Raw genomic sequence first — 24424 nt, 5'->3', positions numbered from 1 at the left:
CCAATCTGGCTACTGGGGCAAAGGTTTCTCCATAGTCTTCTCCTTCTTCTTAAGCATATCCTTTGCATACTAGTCTGGCTTTGTTCCTTACAACTATGCCATCCTCATTCAGCTTGTTTCTGAAAACCCATTTGGTACCAGGGTATGTGCACCAAGTTGTGGTACCAAAAGGGGGTCTTAAGATGCCACTTTTTTCTGAAATCAACAAAGTTTGTAATTCAACGACAAATTGAAGATAGTTAGACTCCAAATTTGAAGATGCAACAAGAACAAGAGTTAGAGTGCTTCGAGTCTACTTTCTAAACTACTATTTTTTTTTGAAAATGGTGGAGATTAAGGGCTTCAAAAAGGGGGGCACAAAAAGTGGTCCTGTTTTTATGCAAAAAACATAACATAGCATTTGTTGTGGCCCCCCTAAAATGTTAACTTTTTTTTTGAATTTTTAAAATCGCTTCAATGAGAAATTAGCTAACACCTTGTAGTTTATGCCAGATTTTTCAGCTAATTTTTTAATGAGTATATGATTTTTTATTAATTTTTAAAGTGGACACATCCTGAAAAACAAAAATTTGAGCATGCTCCCCCCTAAAATCATTGATAACTAATCAAAAATGAAATTTTTTTTTTAAAAATTGTGTAGAATGGAGTCTAGTTTCTAAAAATGTAAGTTTCTTCAAAATCCGATGAACGTGTAAAAAACTATACCCAAAATAGTGCATGTTGGTTTTTGACCAAAAATGAACACACTAACAAAAGAAATTATAGATGAAAGCCTTAACGAAATCAAAATGTGAAAATAATTACATGCTTGGATAGCTAAGAGAGAGATCGAGGTCTCTATGATATTTTTTTCAGTTTTATTGAAACACGTGCAAACTTGATGGAGAGCACGACCAAAAAAATGTGAAAATTTTCTAATCCTCTGTTAAAAACACGTCTCAAGCCTGAAATGGTCGTCCAACCCTTTGGGTTGGATGCCCAAGTACAATCCAACCCAAAGGATTGGTAGTTCTTAATGCAGACCATTTGGTGAGCACCAAATATGGCACTTGCCCTATTTGGCGCTCGCCAAATGAAAAAAATTGACTTTTCCCATTTTGGCATGCACCAAATGAGAAAAGTCATTTGGCGTGCGCCAAATGTCTTGCATTGTCCAATTTGAAGGTTTTGTGATGCAAATATATACATGAAATATAATATTTAAGTATAAGTCACTTTAAGTTATATTTCATGTATATATTGGTAGGATGTTTGAGAGTGGTTTCAACTCTATAGGAGTTATAATGTAGATTCTTGTTTTTAGAGGATCATATTGACTTTCATACTTAGTCAAATTTCAATAATCAACATTCTCCTATTAGCACTCTTTAGATCCGTATCTCACTATCTTTATCTTCCCTAAACTCTACACCTATCTCTCTCCCTCTCACGTCTCTCTCACTTCTTTCTCCCCTCTCTAGTTATATCCTACCCTCTCTACCTTTCATCCCTTCCTTGTACCGTGATTTATATCCTTGACTCCCTTCCTCTCTCTTCTCTCTCACTCTCTTATTATTTCTCTCCCCTCCCACTCATTTCTCATGTTCACTACCGATCCCTTCTATCCTCTCTCTCCCCATATCTAGGGCTCTCCTTCCCTCCCTATTCACCTCACTACCTCTCCCTCCCTATATTATTACCCACCTCTCTCTCCCCCTCTAGGTTTCTCACTTATCTAATTGTCCACCCTCTATTTATCTCCCTCCCTCTCCACCTTTCTCCCCCTTTCCCTTGCCCCTATCTATTTATGAACACTCTCCCTCTCTTCTCTCTCTACAAACCTAGATCCATCTCCTCATTCTCTAGGTATCTCGCTCCCTCCATTTCTACCTCTCCATCCATCCCCTCTTACTCACCTCTTTTTTCTTCTATCTCTTCTCTTCTCTCTCCCTTCCCTCTCTATATCTCTCCTTTCCTTTCTTCCCCTCTCCATTTATATATCCTTCCCCCACTCTCTCATTATCTCTCTATCTCTCTTATTCTCTCTCTTCATTGTCTAGTTCATTAACTCTCCAACCCACCCTCTCTCCCCTCTCTAGGTTTTTCCCTCCCTTCCTCTCCACCTATCTACCTTTGCATATAGGTCTCGTTACCCACCTCTCTTTATCCCCCTCTATCTATCTCACTCCTCTCTTGAAATCTAGGTCTCTTGCCCATCTATATGTCCCCTCTATAGTTCTCTCTCTCCCTCTCTATCTCTCCTCCCCTCCTCCTTAACATACGACCCACAACAACACCAAGTGGTGTCCTAAGGGGTCATAAGACACCATATGACCCTTGACAACACCTAAGGAGTCATATGGTGCCCTAAGGGCACACCATATGACACCTTAGGACACAATACAACCCATAATGACACCATATGATGTCCTCAGTGGTCATATGGTGTCCTAAATGATCATAGGACACCATATGACCCCTTAGGATACAATATGACCCCTAATGACACCTAAGGGGTCATATGACACCATATGACCCCTTAGGACATAATATGACCCTTAACGACATCTAAGGGGTCATATGGTGTTCTAAGGGGTCATAGGACATCATATGACCTCTTAGGACACCATACAACCCATAACGATACCATATGGTGTCCTAAGGTGTCATAGGACACCACATGACCCGTTAGGACACCATATGACCCATAACAACACCATATGGTGTCCTAAGGGGTCACATGACACCAAATGATCCTTGTGGACACCACATGACCTATATTGACACCATACGGTGTGCTAAGGGGTCATATGGTGTCCTAAGGGGTCATAGGACACCATATGACCCTTTAGAACACAATATGACCCCTAACAACATCTAAGGGATCATAGGACACCATATGACCCCTTAGGACACAATATGAACCCTAACAACATGCAAGGGGTTATATGGTGTCCTAAGGGGTCATAGAACACTATATGACTCCTTAAGACACCATATAACCCAGAACGACACTATATGGTATCCTAAGGGGTCACATGGTATCCTAAGGGATCATAGGACACCATGTGACCCCTTAGGACACCATACAACCCATAACGACACCATATGGTGTCTTAAGGGGTCATAGGATACCATATGACCAATTATTACCCAATATGATCCCTAATGACACCTAAGGGGTCATATGGTGTCCTATGGGGTCATAGGGCACCATATGACCCCTTAGGACACAATACAATGCATAGCAACACCATATTGTGTCATAAGGGGTCATAGGATACAATATGACTCCTTAGGACGCAATATGACCCCTAACAACCCCTTAGGGGGTTATATGACACTATATGACCCCTTAGCACACTACACGACTTATAATGACACCATATGGTGTCCTAAGGGGTCATATAGTGTCCTAATGGGTCATATATGACCCTTTAGGACACCATACGACCCATAACGACACCATATTGTATCCTAAGGGGTCATATGGTGTCCTACACCATATGACCCCTTAGGACAACATATGACCCATAACGACACCATATTGTATCCTAAGGGGTCATATGGTGCCCTAAGGGGTCATCAGACACCATATGACCCCTCAGGACACCATACGACTCATAACGGCATCATATTGTATCCTAAGGGGTCATATGGTGTCCTAAAGGGTCATAGGACACAATATAACCTCTAACGACCCCTTAGGGGGTCATAGGACACCATGTGACCCCTTAAAACACTATATAGCCCATAACAACACAATATGGTGTCCTAAGGGGTCATACAACACCATATGACCCCTTAGCACACCATACGACCCATAAAGGATACCATATGGTATCCTTCATCTGACACCATATGACTCCTTAGGACACCATATGACCCATAAAGGCACCATATGGTGTCCTATGGGATCATATGGTGTCCTAAGGGGTCATAGGACACCCTATGACCCCTTAGGACACAATATGATCCCTAACAATACCTAAGGGGCCATATGGTGTCCTAGGGGCTCATGGTGACCTTGAGAATTGAGAGAGACAATAAGAGAGTAAGGAATATATATGAGAGAGTCATATGGTGTTTTATGACCCCTTAGAACACCATATGACCCCTAACTACACCATATGGTGTCCAAAGGGGTCATATGGTTTCCTAAGGGGTCATATGATGTCCTAAGGGGTCATATGGTGTTCTATGACCCCTTAGGACACCACATGACCCCACATGACACCATATGACCCCTAATGACACCATATGGTGTCCTAAGGGGTCATATGGTGTCATTAAAGGTTATATGGTGTCCCATGGGGTCATATGGTGATCTATAACCCCTTAGAGCACCATATGACCCCTAACAACACCAAATGGTGTCCTAAGGGGTAAGATGGTGTCATATAGGGTCATATGGTGTTCTATGACCCCTTAAGACACCATATGACCCATATGGTGTCCAAAGGGGTCATATGGTTTCCTAAGGGGTCATATGATGTCCTAAGGGGTCATATGGTGTTCTATGACCCCTTAGGACACCACATGACCCCACATGACACCATATGACCCCTAATGACACCATATGGTGTCCTAAGGGGTCATATGGTGTCGTTAAAGGTTATATGGTGTCCCATGGGGTCATATGGTGATCTATAACCCCTTAGGGCACCATATGACCCCTAACAACACCAAATGGTGTCCTAAGGGGTAAGATGGTGTCATATAGGGTCATATGGTGTTCTATGACCCCTTAAGACACCATATGACCCCTAACATCATCATATGGTGTTGTTAGGGGCATATGGTTTCCTAAGGGGTCATATGGTATTCTATGACCCATTAGGACACCATATGGTGTTGTTAAGGGTCATATGGTGTCCTAAGGGATCATAAGGTGTCCTAAGGGGTTATATGATGTTTTGTGACCCCTTAGAACACCATATGACCTCTAAGAACACTATATGGTGTCCTAAGGGGTCATATGGTGTTGTTAGGGGTCATATGGTGCCCTAAGGGGTCATATGGTGTTCTATGACCCCTTAGGATACCATATGACCCCTAACAACACCATATGGTGTCTTAAGGGGTCATTTGACATCATTAGGGGTCATATAGTGTCCTAAGGAGTCATATGGTTTTCTATGACCCCTTAGGACACAATATGGTGTCATGAGGGGTCATATGGTGTCGTATGGGGTCATATGGTGTCCTGAGAGCTCATATGGCATCCCAAGGGGTCATAGAACACCATAAGACCCATTATGACACCATATGTTGTCATTAGGGGTCATATGGTGTCCCAAGGGGTCATAGAACACCATATGACCTCTTAGGACACTATATGGTGGCGTTAGGAATTATATGGTGTATGGGGTCATATGGTGTCCTAAGGGGTCATAGAATACCATATGACCCCTTCTGACACCATATGACCCCATAGGAAATCATATGACCCCTTAGGACACCATATGGTGATGTTAGGGGTTATATGGTGTCCTAAGGGGTCATAGAATACCATATGACCCCTTAGGACACTATATGACCCCTTAGGACACCATATGACATATCCTAAGGGTTCATATGGTGTCTCAAGGGGTCATAGAACACCATATGACCCCTAACGACATAATATGACCCCTTAGGACACCATATGATGTTTTTAGGGGTCATATGGTGTCCTAAGAGGTCATAGAACATCATACGACCCCTTAGGACATAATATGACCCCTAATGACACCATATGACTCCTAACGACACCATATACCCCTCAGGACACCATATGGTGGTCTTAGGGGTCATATGGTGTCCTAAGGGGTCATAGAACACCATATAATCCCTTATGACACCATATGACCCCTTAGGACACCGTATGACCCCTAACGACACCATATAGTGTCATATGGTGTCCTAAGGGGTCATATGGCATCCTAATGGGTCATAGAATACCATATGACCACTTAGGACACCATATGACCCCTAACGACACCATATGACCCCCAACGACATGATATGGTCTCTTAAGAGGTCATATGGTGTCCTGAGGGGTCATATGGTGTTGTGTGACCCCCCAGGACACCATATGACCCCTTTTAACATCCTAGTACATGACATGACCATTGTGACACCATATGACCCCTCAAGACACAATATGGTGTTTTTAGGGGTCATATGGTGTCCTAAGGGGTCATATGGTGTCATTAGGGATCATATGGTGTCTTAAGGGGTCATATGGTATTCTATGACCCATTTGGGCACCATATGACCCCTTAGGACATCATATGACCCCTAACGACACCATGTGACCCCTTAGGCACCATATGGCCCCTAATGACACTATATAGTGTCGTTATGGGGCATATGGTGTCATAAGGGGTCATAGAATACCATATGATCCCTTAGGACACTATATGGTGTTGTTAGGGGTCATATGGTGTCATTAGGGGTCATATGGTATCCTAACGGGTCATATGATGTCCATAGGGGTCATACAACACCAAATGACCCCTTAGGACACCATATGACCCCTTAGGACACCATATGGTGTCGTTAGGGCTCATATGGTGTTCTAAGAGATCATATGGTATCCTAAGGGGTCATAGAACACCATATGACCCCTTAGGACACCATATGACCCATAGTGACACCATATGACCCCTTAGGACACCATATGACTTGTAACAACACCATATGTTGTCCTAAGAGGTCATATGGTTTCCTAAGATAGATGGTAATGGTTTCCTAAAGGGTTATATGGCCCACCATCCTCCTGCACATACCCAGATGGGTTATATAGAGATATAAGATACCTAGAGGGGGAGAGAGGCGTGAGAGACCTAGATAGGGTGAGAGAGAGAGAGAGGGTTGAGATAGATGGAGGGGGGTAGAGAGAGGTTGGTAATGAGATATGGATGGAGATGTAGAGAGGTGGAGAGGGAATGAGGGAGAAACCTAGAGAGGGTTAGAGAGGGTGTGATGGAAAGCTGATGATGTAGATGATAAAGAGAGAATAAGAATTAGTAGGGAAGGGAGATAGAGATGGGATAAGGAGGGAGAGGGAGATAGAGAGGGATAGGGGAAGAAAATAATAGAGATGCCTATAAATGGGAGGGGGGGATAAGAGGAGAGATGAAAGAATAAAGAGAGAGAAGAGTATGAGGGGATTGAGGGAGAGGTAGAGATGGAGGGACTACAAGACCTAGGGAAGGAGATGATGCAGAGGTGGGGGGAAAGCGAGAAGAGGATGAGAGAGTTCAAAAATAAATAGGGGTAAATGGGGAGGGAGATATAGGGGAAGAGATACGGAGAGAACTATATTGGGAAAGAGAGATGAGAGACCTAGATGAAAAGAGAGAGGAATGAGATAGATAGAGGGTGGGAGAGAGAGGTGAGTAATGAGACATGATGTAGAGGTAGATAGGTGGAGAAGAAGGAAGTGGTAAACCTAGAGAGGTGAGAGAGAGTTGATGACCTAGAATGTAGAGAGAGAGAAATAAAAGAGGAAGAGAGAATTAAAAAGTTGGGTAGTGAGATATATATGGGGGTATGTATGGATGGGGAGGTAGAGAGGGAGAGGGGAAGAAATGAAGGGAGAGACCTAGAGAAGGGAGGGAGGGAGAATAGAAGAGATAGAAGAACAAAGAGAGGAGTAAGAGAGGATGGATGGAGAGGTGGACATGGAGAGAGTGAGATACCTATGGAAAGAGGAGATAAAGAGGTTAGGGGAGGAAGAGAAAAGGAGGGAGTTCATAAAGGGATAGGGTTAAGGAGGAGGGAGAGAGAGGTAGAGAGGGACATAAAGAACTATAGAGGGGGAATATAGATAGGTGAGAGACCTATATGGCTAGAGAGGAGTGAGATAGATAGAGGGGGATAAAGAGAGGTAGGTAACGTGACCTATATGCAGAGGTAGATAGGTGCAGAGGAAGGGAGGGAGAAACATACAGAGAGGAGATAGGGTGGGATGGAGAGGTAATAACCTAGACAATGAAGATAGAGAATAAGAGAGGAAGAGAGAAGACGAGAGAGTGGGAGAGGGAGATAAAGATGGAGAGAGGAAGAAAGGAAGGTAGAGACTTGGAGAGGGGAGGGAGGGAGAATAGAAGAGATAGAAGAACAAAGATATGAGTAAGAGGAGATGGATAGAGAGGTAGGCATGGAGGGACTGTGAGACCTAGAGAATGAGGAGATAGAAAGGTTTGGAGAGAGAGAGAGATAAGAGAGGGAGAGAGTTCATAAATAGATAGAGGTAAGGAGAAGGGAGAGAAAGGTGGAGAAGGGGGGAGAGAACTAGAGGGTGGACAATTAGATAAGTGAGAAACCTCGAGGGGGAGAGAAAGGTGGGTAATAATATAGGGAGGGAGAGACAGTGAGGTGAATAGTGAGGGAGGGACAACCCTAGATATGGGGAGAGAGAGGATAAAAGGGATAGGTAGTGACCAAGAGAAAGGAGTGGGAGGGGAGAGAAACAATAAGGGAGTGAGAGAGAAGAGAGAGGGAGAGAGTCAAGGATAAAGAAGCGAGAGAGACAAGAGAGAAAGAGAGATAGGTCTAGAGTTTTGGGAAGATAAAGAGAGTGAGATATATAGCTAAAGAATGCTAATGGGATCATGTTGATTACTGAAATTTGACATGTTGATTATTGAAACTTGACTAAGTCTGAAATTTTATATGATCCTCTAAAAACTAGAATCTACATTATAAGTCCTATAGAGCTATACTTAAATTTTATATTTCATGTATATATTCTCCTTCGGGGTTGGGTTTAACATGTGTTAAGATTGAAAAATCTAAACACTCACAAAACATTCACATTGGACAATGTAGAACATTTGGCGCTTGCCAAATGCAAAAAATTGACTTATCACATTTGGTGAGCGCCAAATTTGGCATGCGCCAAATGTGAAAATTCAAATTTTTCATTTGGCGAGCACCAAATGTGAAAATTCAAAATTTTCCATTTGGCGAGTGCCATATTTAGCGCTCACCAAATGGTTTGCTTGGGAGAATACCAACCCTTTGGGTTGGATTTGCCTTGGGCATCCAACCCGTAGGTTTGGATGACCTTTTCATGCCAATGACGCATTTTTATGAAAAAGTAAGAAGTGGCACCTTTTTGGTACCACAACTTGGTGCACTTACCCACCAATGACATTTTTATGCTCTGGTCTGGGTACCAAAGACCATGTACCATTCTTTTCTATCTGGTCAAGTTCCTCCTCCATTGCCTTGATCCAGTCTTCATCTTTATGTGCCTCTTTGAATGATTTAGGCTCAAATTCAGAGATCATACAAGAATTCTCTCTGACCTTTCTTCTTGTAAGGATTCCTGCATCCTTATCTCCTATGATCTGCTTTGGATCATGATTCAGTTTGACATATCGAGGAATGCTCTTGACTGATTCCTCCTTCTTTTCTTCTTCATCCTCATCTTCATCAGCATCAGCATCTACCGGTGTAGGAACACTGTTACTGGTACTTGGCTAATTAGCAACCGGTTTCTAGAAGGTTACTACCGGTTCATCTCTTACTTGCTTACTGTCAGTTTCCTGAGGTTTTCCAGAATTTTCATCAACTCTAATATTGATGCTTTCAACAATTCTTTGATTCCTATTGTTGAAACATTTGAGAGCTTTGCTCTTGGTGGAATATCCTAGGAATATTCCTTCATCACATTTTGCATCAAACTTGCTCTGATGTTCACTTCTCTTGATATAACATCTCTACCAAACATTCTAAAGTAGCTTACCACTAGTGTCTTACCAGTCCAATACTCATAAGGAGTCTTATCCTTTCCTTTCTTGATGAGTACTCAGTTCATTGTGTATACTGCAGTGCTCATTGCTTCTCTCCAAAAGGTGTGAGCAACTTTTCCTTGGATCAACATAGGTCTAGCTACTTCAACCACGGTCTGGTTGTTTCTCTCTGCTAAGCCATTCTGATGTGGAGTTCGGGGGGTAGACAGTTGCCTCTTGATGCCATTCTCTTCATAATATTTGTTGATTTCCCCTCCTTGATCAGTTCTAAGGCATTTGAGAATTCCCCTCCTTGATCAGTTCTAAGGCATTTGATTCTTCTACCACTTTCCTTTTCTACCAATGCTCTGAAAGCTTTGAATTTTCCAAAGGCTTCAGACTTGTCCTTCAAGAATGTGACCCACATCATTCTTGAGCAATCATCTGTAAGAATCATAAAATACCTATCTCCCTGCACACTCCTAGTTTTCATAGGACCACACAAATCAGTATGCACAAGATCAAGTAAATTATCTGTTGTGAAAGATTTACCTTTGAAAGTTGAGGAAGACATTTTCCCTAGTTGACATTCTCTGCACAAAGGATTTTTCGGTTTGCTCAGCACCGACAATCCCCCGACTACCTTGGTCTTACTGGCCTTCACAATGTTATCAAAGTTTACATGGCAGAGTCTCTTATGCCATATCCAGCTATCATCAAATTTAGCGATAAGACATGTACTTACATTTGCATTCAGCTGAAATAGGTTACCTTTGGTCTGCATACCAGTGGCCATCAATTCACCATTATTTCCTTTGATTTTGCAAGCTCCATTTTTGAATTCCAGAGTGAGTCCACTGCCATTCAGCTGGGCAACACTCAATAGATTGTGTCTGAGACCTTCTACCCAATACACAATGTCAGCACTTCTCTTTCCATTCAGAGAGATGGACCCTCTTCCTTTAACCATACATGGTGCATCATTACCAAAGTGAACCACACCACCATCATATTCTTCCAAAGATAGAAACTTGCTCAGGTTACCAGTCATATGGTGAGAACAGCCACTGTCAATAATCCACTCATTGGAATTATCAAAGTGGGAGACAAGAGCCTTCTTGTCTGACACATATTCCTTTATTGCAACAAACACAATATCTTCATTCTCTTCATCTTCTGATTCCTCATCTGTGACACCTTCATCAACTGCAACAAAACAATTTTTCCAGTTTCCTCCTTTGAATTTCTTGAACCTCTCTAGTTTGTCCTTGTTGTCACCATTAGGATAGTTTATAGCAATATGTCCTATCCGATTACAAGAAAAGAATTTCAAAGGGAGCTTACCTCTGTATTTACCGGTTCCTTTAGGAAGTTTCCTAGCAAGAAGAGCTTCAAATTCCATCAGGATCTCCTCATCATCCATTTCTCTTCTCTATCTTGGTTCACCACTGGTGCTTGCTTCTTTTCCTTTTCTAGATGGTACAGTAGATGCTCTAAAAGTTGATTCATTCTTTTGAACACTACCATCAAAACTATTTAGGTCATAGGTTGTCAACTTTGCAATGATGGAGTCTAGGGATACCTTAGTCTTGTCTATTGATCCCAACTCCTGAATAGCGGCAACCCTTATTGCATAGACCGGTAATAAGGATCTCAGAACTTTGCTTACCACAGTGAAATCTTCCATTTTACCACCTGCACTCTTGATATCTCCAACAACAGTTTTGATCCTTATTCCATACTATTGAATGGTCTCACCTTCAACCATCTGCATGTCTTCAAACTTCCCTCTAAGGCTTTCTTCCTTAGCTTGTTTTACATGCTCATCACCGCCATAGATATTCTCAAGAGTGTCCCATACTTCTTTGGGATTATCTTTATCCTGGACATCAATAAACTCAATGTCAGATAAGTTGTTGATTAGAGCTTCCATGACTTGCCCATTCCCCTGTATTTCTCTCTTTTGATCATTGGTGAGAGTACCGGAAGGAATAAAAAAAATATTCTCAACATAGCTCCAGTGTTGACCACCCATGCTTCGGATGTAAATCTTCATTCTATCCTTCCAAATTTTGAAGTTATCTCTGTTGAACTTTGGACCTTCTCTCTTCATCATTACAATAGGATCTTTCCCTCGAGCGGTTAAGCTTACAACACAGAGGACCTAGAGGACACTCTGATACCACTTGATAACTCAATGATGAACAATAAGTACCAAACAGGTACTGAGAGGGGGGGTGAATCAGTACAGTCACAAAAACTTTTCCCGAACCGGTTTGACTGCAAACACTACAAATGTCTGACAGACAGTAACACTGGTTTGAAACAGAGTGCAACCAGTAAAGCTAAGAATAACTGTGACAAGCATTAACCGGTTGATTACTTAGCTTTCCACTCAACTTAATACTACACTTCCATTTCACCCTTATGCATGAATAGGTAATCTATCATTAGAAATATAATAACAACTAGCTCGGCATGATTTACCTTCAGACACAAATCACTTAAATCATCACATGAAAAATACTACACATGACACACAAATTTTTCACGTGGAAACCCAACTGAGAAAAACCACGGTGGGGATGAATACCCACAAGCTGCTTTTGAACTCTTTAGAAGTCTGCTCTATTAGGAGCCTGGTCCGGTTAAAGACTGTTACAACAGGTTCTGCTAGGAACCAATCCTGTTAGGGATCACCCAGTTAAGGGATGGATAAATATCCAGTTAAGGGTTTAACCCTCTTAGAGGTTACCTTGTTAGAGGATTTCAAGAACTCAATTAGTTTGAGTCACCCTATTAAAGGATTTACGGTAATTTGATTAAAGCTACTTGGTTAAGGGATTTTCCAACTGTTGAAGTGGTTAAAGATCAACAGGTATTATAATGATCTAATAATAGCACTCAATGTTTAATGCAAATCCGCTTAAGTTCCTTCCTTCTGCACACACATAATGTAGGAATTAATCCTCTTATCTCATATGGTCTGACAAGAATCACGTATCTCTTCACTTAGATACACACACACCATTTGCCAACAACCTCAGCATGAAACACAACATCGACCTTATAGGAAACAGATAGGTCGGTAGCATAAACCCTAAACCCTAAGCATTTAGATTAAGCAATTCAGGTGGTTCAATCCTAGCCATTGAAAACTTTGCATTTGAATACAAAAGTCTTGAACATATCTCAAGACATTCTCCATCGTTCATTCTTCACCACTTTCATGGTGGCTTGTAACCCATCACGCGTTCTCCACCGTTTACAAAGACTTCGCATATTCTCGAGGTAGATAGGATCAATCTCCTTCATGCAAGATCCTTCACGCGCTCAAGGTGGCGTGGCAACACAATCAGATCTTCATTATAATGCTAACTCATCACACAATGTCATCAGTTGAGTCACACAAGCTTGGAACATTTCAACCGGAAACCCTTAAGCTAAGACTACCAACCGGTAGTCATATCATGTTAAGTCTTCATAGAGAACATTCTATATGTCGGTTCACATTTCATCATACTGGTTCTCTTGGACAAACATACCACTTCACCTATTGCTCAATATACCGGTTTATACCACTATACCGGTTCACTTCGCCAACTGCTTAGCTTCAATATACCTGTTCACTGCTTTGCACATATGTCGGTTCACCACATTGTACCGGTTCACATTTCAGCATATTGCCGGTTCACTCTCCAACATATTCACATCTTGATGACAACATAATATCATCATGTCAACATACTTAGCACAAATGCCAACATTATTAATTTATTATCCTTGATTTTATTTAAATTGTATTTTTATTTTACTCTATTTAACTCATGTTTTGTTTGTTATGAGAATAAAATAAATTGAACAAAATTTAATGCAACCTAGAAAATATGATTCAATGATAACATACCCTAGCTTGTGCAATATGAACAATTTAATTTCTCTATTGTTACCATCTTCCGACTATAGGTTGTACAAATTATGGGGACTCTACTACCTTGTTCTAATACAAGACTACAATTCAATAAACTCAATGAATGGATTTTAATTTTGACTTATGAGTTTTCTATTACTAAATCACATTGGTAGATCTAATAACTAGATGTAATTTGGTCCCTTCTTGAATTTTATTTTAGATATAGAGATTTAATGGTCAAGGTTTAATTGTTGAAAGATAATCAAGTTCTTGAAATGGTTGTAACTAGTTAAATTATGTCAAAAAAGAAGATTTAAAATATTAACATAAAGAGAGACAAGAACAAGAGATAAGCCTCAAAAGCCTTGAAGGAAAAATCCTTGTCACTACTACATGATGAAGCTTTAATATGCTTAGCTCGATTTGTGTTAAAACTCAATCAAGACAAAACTACTATTCATCTAAAATAAAGATGTGGCATTCAACTTGTATTGTGTAATATTTTATTGTCATGTTGTGACTATTTTTGGATCCATATTTTTATGTTCAGTTGACATGCATTTAACTTGCTCAATTATTAAATGGTTTACTAGTCATCTACAAAAAGATATGAGATCCAATTTATTCTATTTTAAATAGTATTATATTCACTTAATAGAGGGGAAGTTCTAGCTAATTGTGATGGATGTGATAACTTAGAGAGGTGTGATATAACTCTTGTGATGTTGGGTTTGTTTCCAATTATTTTTATGATTAAACTGACTAAAACTTTAATTGTCATGATCTTCTTGAGCATGCCCACAATTTTTTTATCATCTTTTATCTCATCAAAGATTTGGCTATACGTTAATTATCTATATCTAACAAGTGTATAGAGTGATAATAAAACTATTGTTGTATCCATTAATATATATTACACTTTTAAATATATTTTAAAAATATTATTAACATTAATGCCTTATTAAAGGAGTTTCTACAATGCTCCCAAAAATGACTTCTACATGCTCCCTCTTGCTGCTAATTTCAAATTCCACATTCTTACCCCTCCTTGTGGCTCAATCCTTTGCTACAGAATCATCTTTGTTTTTTATGGTGGTGGATCTATCTTCTCATACTCATGGCTCTTTTATCCTACATTTGGTAATGTGGAGGTTGTGGTTAGGGCTTTGTCTATGGGGGTTCCTAAGCTAGATGCTTTGGCTTTGGGTCCCTCTCTAGCTACTTTTTCTCTTGAGTTTGGTGAGACTTCCTCTTTTGAGAAGAGTGTTGGATGTGTCAAGGTGCCATAGATCCCCTTGTTTCATCTTGCACTTATTTTCCTTGACGAATCACAGGAGTAGTAGAAGCATAGGGAAAAACCATAGTGACAAAACTTCACTTTCACAAAAGCACCATGAGTGATAGAAACCTTGGATAAATTAGTAATTGACAAATTTCCTTTAATCTATATTTTTTTCATTATTAGCCTTCTCTTCCCAATATGCACCACTGGATTCTAGAGATTCGATCTCCTCCAATCAAGGGTAAAATAGACCTTTACCCTTTTGCCATAGGTTTTTTTGCAATTTCCTTCAATTCTAAGGAAGATTGACAAGTTGTTCTTGATGGTGATATTTACATCCCCTCATAGTGCGCCCCTAATTTTCTTCTTTCAATCCTTTGAAATAATCTATAGATATTTTGTTTGTGTGGGTAAGATCGGCTTATCTTCCCCTTCATTTTTAATGTGATGAATCTTATGTTACTATTAGTAATAATTTAGGCAGATTGTTGAAGGTCAACTTTGTGACCAAAGACTTTGGTTATTCTTCTTAGATCACATTTTAATTTAAGTTGATCTTTGAAAAGATCTTCCTAGTGAGGTCATTCTACAAGTTAATGATAAATCTTGGTGTTAGTTGGTGGAAAATGCTTGGGGATCTCTTTTTGTTGCAAGCAATGTTTTGCTACAAGACATTTGGCTTCTAATCGCTCCCACAATATTCGCAAGCAGTCTTACTCAACTTATTGGTTGAATGATATTTGTGACCACCCTACTATTTATCTTGATGTTATTTCTATGGATGATGTTGTTTCTAAGAATTCAGAATTGTCTATTCCTATTTTTTCTCCTCCTAGTTTAGTTGATGTGTCTAAGGATCTACAATCATCTCATGCCCTAGTTATTTTTGCTCCTCTTCATTTTGCTATAATTTTACTTTCGCATGTTGCTTGCTAGTCTAAATCTTACTTTGATAATTAAATGATAGATGTTGGGTTTAAGGTTTCTTTCTCTATATCTTCGATTGATGTTCACCAAACTAAATCTACTTCAAACAAAATTTGAAGGTAGTCTTCCTCAACTTGGTGGAGGAATGGCATTCGTGACTACCTTACTATTTATCCTGATGGTGTTTCTACAGAAAATGTTGTTTCTCAGAATTTGGAAATACCCATTCCTATTTTTCTCCTCCTGGTTCAGCTGATGTGTCTGAGGATCTCGATAACTATCTCATGCTCCAGTTATTTATGCTCTTCTTCATTCTAGCACAAATTTACTTTATGGTGTTGTTTGTCAATCTAAATCTAATTCTGACAATAAAATGATATATGTTGTGTTTAAGGTTTCTTTTGCTACTTCTCCAACTAAGGTTTACCAGACTAAATTTTCTCTAGACAAAATAATGGTTGTTTCTAAGGTTCACGGTGGGGTTAATGATTCTTCTACCATTTCTTTTGTTAAAGTTGTTGACCCTAATGATATTGTCAAATCTAACTATTTTTTTACTGGCCCACCTTCTTCTTCTATAGGTCAATTTTGTTTTGATTGTGATAATGGATCTACCGAGATATTTGTTCATCATTGTTGCCTATTGTTGGCTATCAGGACAAAAATAGCCCACTAGTGAGATTGTCATGAGAGCCTAGGTTTTTTTTTTAAGGGGTTTCAAAGGATTACTTCAAATACTTTGTATCTATGTTGTTAACATTGAAATGGGAGTAAATTGTCTTTGTTTAATTAAATCTTGAACATGAGGTCCAAGGCCAAATACTTTCAATGATATGTTGGAGGGAAAGTAAGAACTAAAGTTATTGTCTTACATAGCACAGAGTGGTCTTTGAGTGTAATATAGCTAGGCTAAACTCTAGGTCATTTTCACTTCGAGTCTCACATTGAAGAGTAGCTTGTTTACCTTTCATGGCTACTAGGGTTTTCCAGGCCTTTAAGGGTGATATTAACAAAAGATCATGTAGTTTGCTAGGGGCTTCACACCTCAGTCTCAACGATAGTCAAGGAGTCATCTTAGTGATTGAGGTGTGAAAACTGTAGCATTTCAGTATGAAGAAAATGATTGAAGAGTAAAGAGAACTTTTGTGATAGTAAAGTGAAGCGTTGTGAACTTTAAAGGAAAGAAGTAGAGAGGCATCTCAAGGAAAGTGCAAGTTCTACCCTCATAATGATTTGCAAGCACATGAAGATTGTCTTGAATGGTCCATGCAAGATCATGCTTACTTCACCGTCAAATATTTTTCTCTTTGTAGCCCTTGCATTACCATTCATAAAGGAAGTTTCAACTCTCGTGTGTGCATGAATTATTAGTACAGGTTCTTTTACTGCTCGGTTAGTCATTATATTGAATGAAAATCATAGTGATCATAGCATGTACTTTTTTGTTTTTAAGGAGCATAAAGTTTTATTAGAGCTTCGTGATTGATGTATCAATGGTATAGTAGTAGGCATCATGAACAACTAGCATAAAGATTGTAGTCTTTATTGGTAAATGTTAGGACTATTACTGCACAAAGGTATCAAAACACTATCACAAGCAACGGGAGATCATAGTCAAGGTACAACTAGAGAGAATTGTTATTAAGGGGTACATAAATTACAAAGTCTAAAGTATGATCAGACATCAAAGGTTATATCAAACCAAAGACAATCACAGTGAGCGAGTGATTAGAGATAAGTGACATAAGATGAACAAACAAAGCAAAATCAGTATGCAAAGATCATGATTGTGGAGTAGTATACAAACCTTAGCTAAGACCAACTTCAGCAAATAAAATATTAGTTATAAGAATCCATGATAGGTCCAGGGGAGATTTCAAAGGCATCAATAGAGTTACTCTATAAGAAGAGAGCCGAGCCATAATCCATGGTACCAAATGATCATTTTTAGAGGAAATTCTTGACAGTATATTATTCAGATTGAACATTATAAGGCAAATTTTTGTAATCTTTTCTTCGGAGTTCTTTTTCCTCTGCCCTTTGCATTCAGCTGGGCATGAAGCATTGTGACTCAGTATTCTAAATTTGTAACAACAAGCACCTTTTTTTTTAAAATTAAAATAGCAGCATTAATCCTTCTCAATACATCATATTTCATATCATGGATGAATGATTTGATGTTTTTATTGTGGTTAATGCTTAATCCTTTAAATATGTCTTGTTCAAATATGATTGGCATAGAAAGATATATGATAGGTGCAAGTCATAGATTATGCTAGCTAGCTGATTTTAGTAGTTTGTAGTTGTGAAAACACTTTGTTTTTCTTTAAGCAAGTTTTGGATTCTGTCCTTTCTAGGGAATACTTATGCATCACATGTTTAGTTGAGTTGTGAGAGAATCAGGTCTATTTATTAAAGGATTTTGTGAATTAGGCAAGTTGCAGGTCTCAATTAACATTTGGTGCATCACCTTCTCTTAAGATAGGTTTCAACTTCAGTTATCCTTCTATCCTTTTTTTCAAGAAAGTTAGTTTGCAGGAAAACCATCATAGGCAACCCACAAACCTAAAAATCTTCTCATATTTCACAAGATTGTTGAACTTTCCACTTAAGCATCACGAGTGCAATCTTGGTGATAACAATCGTAGGAAGAAGTATCCCACCAACAAATCTTCACCTTCTCAAATTAGATTGTTACTTAAGCAGCCTCAAAGCTCTGATTTAAAATTGGATGTATCTTAATTGATTCCAATTCTATTGTTACTTAGCTAGGTGCTCTATTTTATTGTTTTTGTGACTAGTTTTATTCTAGTTCTGAATTTTGATGGTTTGTGTTTCTCATTTGTAAGTGTTAGAACCCTTCCTAGTTATATTAATCAAAAACATTAATACATTAAAATATCTTTAACATAGAAGTGTTCAACAAATCCAAATTCTCTTGCATGAACAACACCAGTAAATCAGAAAACACAAATGGCGGAGATTCTACTGTGATCACCACCTCTTCTGTCGTCGCCATTGCACTCATATTTACTCTCACATCAAATAAAACTCCATAGTTTTGCTCCAAATGCTGTTCAAAATTTGCCTCATTCCGCAGCCCATCATTTGATCTTTGGGAAAATTTTCTGATCGCTAAAAGTTCATCTCTTTTTAGGGCAAGGATCTCAATTCTCTTCTGCAACCAGGGAATATATTCTAGGACTCCGCATACAACAGCAGGAATGCTCAAATTCTTCTGCCAAAAAACCAAATTCAAAACACAAATCAAGATAAACCAACTTAGATTTGAAACCTGTTCAATAACCAAAACTTACCTTTTTATTAGAATGGGGAATTAAGGATCTCAGAGTAGCATAAAGCCCGTTCAATTTCTTCCTCCTTTGTCATTCATTTGCATTGTGACAGAGCTTCTTAAAATCTCTCCTCTCACCATTTGAACATACAAACAACTCATCTAATTCAACAACTTCCTGTTGGATGATTTCAGAGTAATTGGGAAAACAGAGAATTTCATGCAAAGCACACATTGTTCTACCACACCGAGGATTTCAATCTGTATGTCATCTTTTCAATCAGACATTTTCCCATTTATTTGTAGGCTCAAAATATTATATCCAATCTTTGAAGAGCAAAAAATAAGAGAGGATATACTTGGCCACAACCCTGTTCACAGTGTAAAGTTGAAAATTTTGCAGTTAAACAATTGGCCATGAAAATGGATGAAGAAAATAAAGAAGTGAGACAAAAATGTTGGTTTCAGCGCGTGCTGAAGTCGAATCAGTGCAGGCTTTTGCGTGTGGAGCAGGAGCAGAGGTGACATGGATCCAACTTAAAGCTCGCTTTGTGCGTGGTAACTGCTAACATTAATGTAAAGCAAAAAGTCTTGATTGTTGTGTCCATGGTTTTTGAAATTTGTTTTGAGTTTTGTGATATCTTAGGTTTTATGTTGGTTGTTTTGTTGGTTTTAGCTTAGCTTGTTTAGTATTCTTTTTAATGCTCTTCTAGAGTTATCTTTCTAGAAGATCCAAGATGCAGAAGGAGAAGGAGAAGGAGAAAGAGGTTTAACAATTTTGATTTGTTCCGGCTTTGCATGCCTTTTTTGTTGGCTATCTGAGGGTCCCATAGGTTGTTTGGCCTCGTGGACGTTATTAAAACATTCATTCATTCATTCACTCTCAAGTGTAATATCAAAATAATCTTTCCCTGTTATCTCACATTAAGGGGTGTCCTTCTCTTTACTCTCTTTTGTTTTGTCTTTGTTTGGTATCCTTTTAAATGTTCTTTTAGAGCTATGTCTCTCTACCATTATCTCTCAAGTGTAATATCAAAATAATCTTCCCCTGTTATCTCACACTAAGGGGTGTCCTTCTCTTTACTCTCTTTTGTTTTCTCTTTCTTATCTTCTCTCTTATCTTCAATTTGCTTTTGTGATATTTTTGCAATAACTCTCCTACTTTTAGACCTTAGTAGGGATGTGTCCTAGTCCAGGGGTTGCAACTCCTCATAACATATTTTAACCCTTTTGTTAGTAAACAATATTTTTTTAGTTAATGATGGCACCTCTATGCACAATTCTAGATTAACTTCTTCCTTCTTATTTTCTTCCTCTTTTAATTTACTTATGTGTGTGTTACTTACTCTTTCCAAATAGTCATCATTTATGGAGAGGACCTTATCCAAAAAAGTTAGGAACTCTTTAAACATGTCATCTACTTTAGTTGTTATATTAGCTTATTTCAGTTTCTTTTTAGGATTACTAGAGGGTTCTGACAAAGTAGGAGTCTTTATGCTACAACTTTCCTTTGTCGGCAAGCTTTAAGGTTCTTGATTATGTGTCGTCTTTTTTGAAACTACTTGAAATCCTTCCAATTCCTTTTAGTAATAAACTTATTTTCTTTAGGGTCTTCTCCTTTTTATTTCTACTCTCTTTTCCTCTTTTCATGGAAGCACTGACAATGACACGCTCAACAACACCTGCAATGGTGTTCTCTAACCTTGAATTTCTTGTCATCTTCATTCTTTTCTTATGTCTCTCTTCTCTTTCCATCATTTTACTTTATCTTCTCTCCTCTTTGTTAGGATTGGTCATTCTTTAACTCTCCTCTTTAAGTCAATTTTCCTCTTTATCTCATTTGAATTTTCCTTATCTCCTTTTCCAATGGGTGTTTATGATTTGGGTTTTCCTTACTCCTATATTATGTCTCATGGTGGTTATTTGGTAATTTCATTAATAGTCACATCCTTTCATAGGTGTCTCCAAACCTTTTCCCCCTTTCCATTTCCTATCCCCTTGGCACCTAACCCCCTCTCAAACGTAGATGTCAAGAAGACAAAATTTTGATTCATCATATATGTTCCATGATCTATTATTTGTTTCTTGATCTAATCAAAGGTTTAGAATTTAAAAAAATTCTTGGTAAACCTTAACGGAACCTAACAAGGGTCCAGAACTGGACCCAATCTTAGCAATAAATCTAAGGGATGCAAAACAAAGTTCTATACTCTAAAGATTTTTTATGTTGTATTCTTCTACCTTGAAGGTAGTACTATTGAGGAAACAAAGAAATGCATTCTAGTCCTAAGATTAGTTATAACTTAGAATAAAATACCATATGCACACAATATATTAAAATTTAGAATTTTTTCTATTCATATATATCAATTGTTAGGTCCTGGAGACAACTGGGGGGGGTGAATCAGTTGTCTAATAGATTCAACCAAAATTAACTTAACCAATACTTAATGCTTAATACCAGTAAACCAAACTTTATGCCGGTAGACAGTCTTAACAGTTATATGCAGTACCGGTAAGGATTAATGCATGAAACAGAAAGACAATAACATCCACAACACATAACACAAATATTTGTACGTGGAAACCTTGTAAGGGGAAAAACCACGGTGGGAAGCCTTACCCACAATCAAATGATACTATTGTAGATAGTATGTGTGTACAATATGGATTCTGTATATGCAGAAAGGCCAGCTGCCTAGAGCTCACTACTAAATCACAAAATGAGAGTCACGCTGACTATAATTGGATGGTTAAATCCACTGATAATGTACTGCATAAAATAGCATCTTCATATGCTGGATTCAGTACCAGTTTAGTTCTAATTGCCTTCACAAAATCCTTCCTTCAACCTTCAAATGATGTTTGTGTGTACATAGCTCTGCTTATTTTCGCATATATCTTATTAGAATCCTTTTTGCATTCACACATTTGTCTCAGAAATGAGATCTTACATTTATACCATAACCTAAGACCAATTGAATAGGTCGGCTCACTAAAAGATATTACAATAAAATCAATTACAAATAAATCAATATATGATGCATGATGTCAGCTCAATGCATTTACAATAATAATAAATCATCTTCATAACGTGTCGTGCTGATCTGGAATAGATATACCTGTCGATGCATATCTTGGACCTATTTGTCGGTAACAACAAATATGCAAACCAGAATAAACAATTAACCAAATCACCAAAACCAAGTGATCGAATAATGTCTTTGACATAACCAAGTAGTCTCCAAGTCATTCCAAGTGTCGGTGAACCAAATAACGGTGACTGTGCATAAGTCTCTGACTTGCTAGTGAACATAACCAAAATCTCCAAGTGCTGATAAGTGTTGACAAGCGATGACAGGTGTTGACATCAATGACAAAACCATATCTACATATCCAAAATGCCAACAATATCCCCCTTTGGCATTGATGGAAACACAAGATGGAAAAACCATCAAAGTGCCAAAACTGAAATGCCAAAAACCAAAAATCAACAATCTCCCAAAGAGATCATTAACCAAAAATCAAAATACATAATATCTCTCCTTGTAGGAATAATCTCTCCCCAAAAGAAAAAGATAATGTGTTTTTCCATATCAATCTCCCCCTTTGACATCAAATGCCAAAGCAATGCAAAACCAAATAAAAAATACCAACTTATTTAATATACCAACTACTCCCCCTGAGAAGTAGCTCTCCTCATCAAAGCCGGAATAAGATTTCTCTGTTAATTTTGTCGGTTGATGACAAACATCAACTGTCTAAGTCTCTACCGGTGGGGTTAGGACTCCAAGTTGCTCTCTGAGATACTCAAATGTTTTCTTAGGCAAAAGCTTTGTAAAAATATCTGCAATCTGCTCTTTAGTATTCACATAAACCAATTTCACTTCTTTTGCTTCAACATTCTCCTTTAGAAAATTGAATTTGATAGAAACATGTTTAGTCTTAGAGTGAAATACTGGGTTCTTTGATATATCAATTGCTGCCATATTATCACAATAAATAGTTATAGGTTCCTTGCATTTTACCTTTATGTCCTTCAACATTTGTTTGACCCATAATACATGTGTACAATTAGTTGCTGCTGCAACATATTCTGATTCTATTGTTGATAGACTTGTACAACTTTGTTTCTTGCTCAACCATAAAATTAATATGCTGCCAAGAAAAAATGCTCCAGCGGTGGTGATTTTTCTATCTTCCACATCTTCTGCCCAATTAGCATCTGTGTATGCACATAAGTCAAAATTTTCATCTCTAGGATACCATAAACCAAGATTTGTGCTTTGTAGGTACCGAAAAATCCTTTTCACTGCTGATTCATGATTTTCTTTAGGATTACTCTGAAATCTTGAAACAATACATATTGCATTCATAATATCAGGTCTTGTTTGTGTCAAATACAATAAACCTCCTATCATAGATTTGTATATAGTCTAATTAACAGGTGTAGATTCATCCTTCAAAGATAATTTATCAATTGTAGTCATAGGTGTGCTTACCAGTTTACATTTTTCCATGCCAAATTTCTTTAGTAATTCCTTCAAGTACTTAGATTGACATAGGAATATACCTTTATCAGTCTATGAAATCTGCAATCCTAAAAATAATTTTATCTCTCCAATCATAGACATTTCAAATTCTTGCTGCATTTTGTTAGAAAAGTCTTTACACAATCCATCTTCTCCTCCAAAGATTATATCATCAACAAAAACTTCAATAACCAAGATGTCATCATTAGTCACGTTGTAGTATAGATTGCTATCAGCATTACCTTTAGTGTAACCAAGCTTTCCTTAACCTGCAAACCATGTCTTTGTTATCTGTCAAAGAAAATCCATCAGGTTGTTCAATATAAACTTCTTCTTCAAGATCTTCATTCAGAAATGCACATTTAACATCCATTTGATATACTTTATAGTTCTTGTGTGCTGCAAAAGCTAATAAAAGTTTGACTACCTCAATTCTAGCTACCGGTGCAAAGGTTTCATTGTAATCAATTCCTTTTTTCTATGAATATCCCTTACACACTGCTCTTGCTTTGTTTCTGATTACCTTACCATCTTCATTAAGTTTATTTCTGAAAACCCATTTAGTTCCAATTACATTTTTGTCTTTAGGCCGAGGAACTAATGACCAAGTGTTATTCCTTTCAATTTGTTCCAATTCATCTTCCATAGCTTTAATCTAATATTTATCTTCACATGCCTCATTAATTGATGTAGGTTCAATTTGAGAAATAAGACATACCTCTTCATTTGCCAATCTTCCTCTAGTCATAACTCGAAATTTGTTTCCAA

General features: G+C 38.2%; 1 protein-coding gene across 1 annotated transcript; it reads right to left on the bottom strand.

The window, feature by feature from the left end:
- Nucleotides 1–18722: 18722 nt before the first annotated feature.
- LOC131868711 (uncharacterized) lies at nucleotides 18723–19359 on the bottom strand. Its single transcript, XM_059215654.1, has 2 exons — nucleotides 19276–19359; nucleotides 18723–19067 (listed from the first exon to the last, which is right to left on the bottom strand). Exons 1-2 carry the CDS (start codon nucleotides 19357–19359, stop codon nucleotides 18723–18725), a joined length of 429 nt encoding a protein of 142 aa, XP_059071637.1.
- Between the last annotated feature and the right edge of the window lie 5065 nt (nucleotides 19360–24424).

The sequence above is a fragment of the Cryptomeria japonica genome, chromosome 2, assembly GCF_030272615.1.
Source record: "Cryptomeria japonica chromosome 2, Sugi_1.0, whole genome shotgun sequence".
Lineage (NCBI taxonomy): Eukaryota > Viridiplantae > Streptophyta > Pinopsida > Cupressales > Cupressaceae > Cryptomeria > Cryptomeria japonica.
This window is presented reverse-complemented; position numbering and strand designations above follow the sequence as displayed.

What these genes read in the sequence shown, in the direction of transcription:
- LOC131868711 (XM_059215654.1), bottom strand. Translation starts at nt 19,359, where the DNA reads ATGTGTGCTTTGCATGAAATTCTCTGTTTTCCCAATTACTCTGAAATC. An exon ending in TTGAATTAGATGAGTTGTTT is followed by an intron (nt 19,068 to 19,275) that starts GTATGTTCAAAT and finishes GTTTTTTGGCAG; the next exon opens with AAGAATTTGAGCATTCCTGC.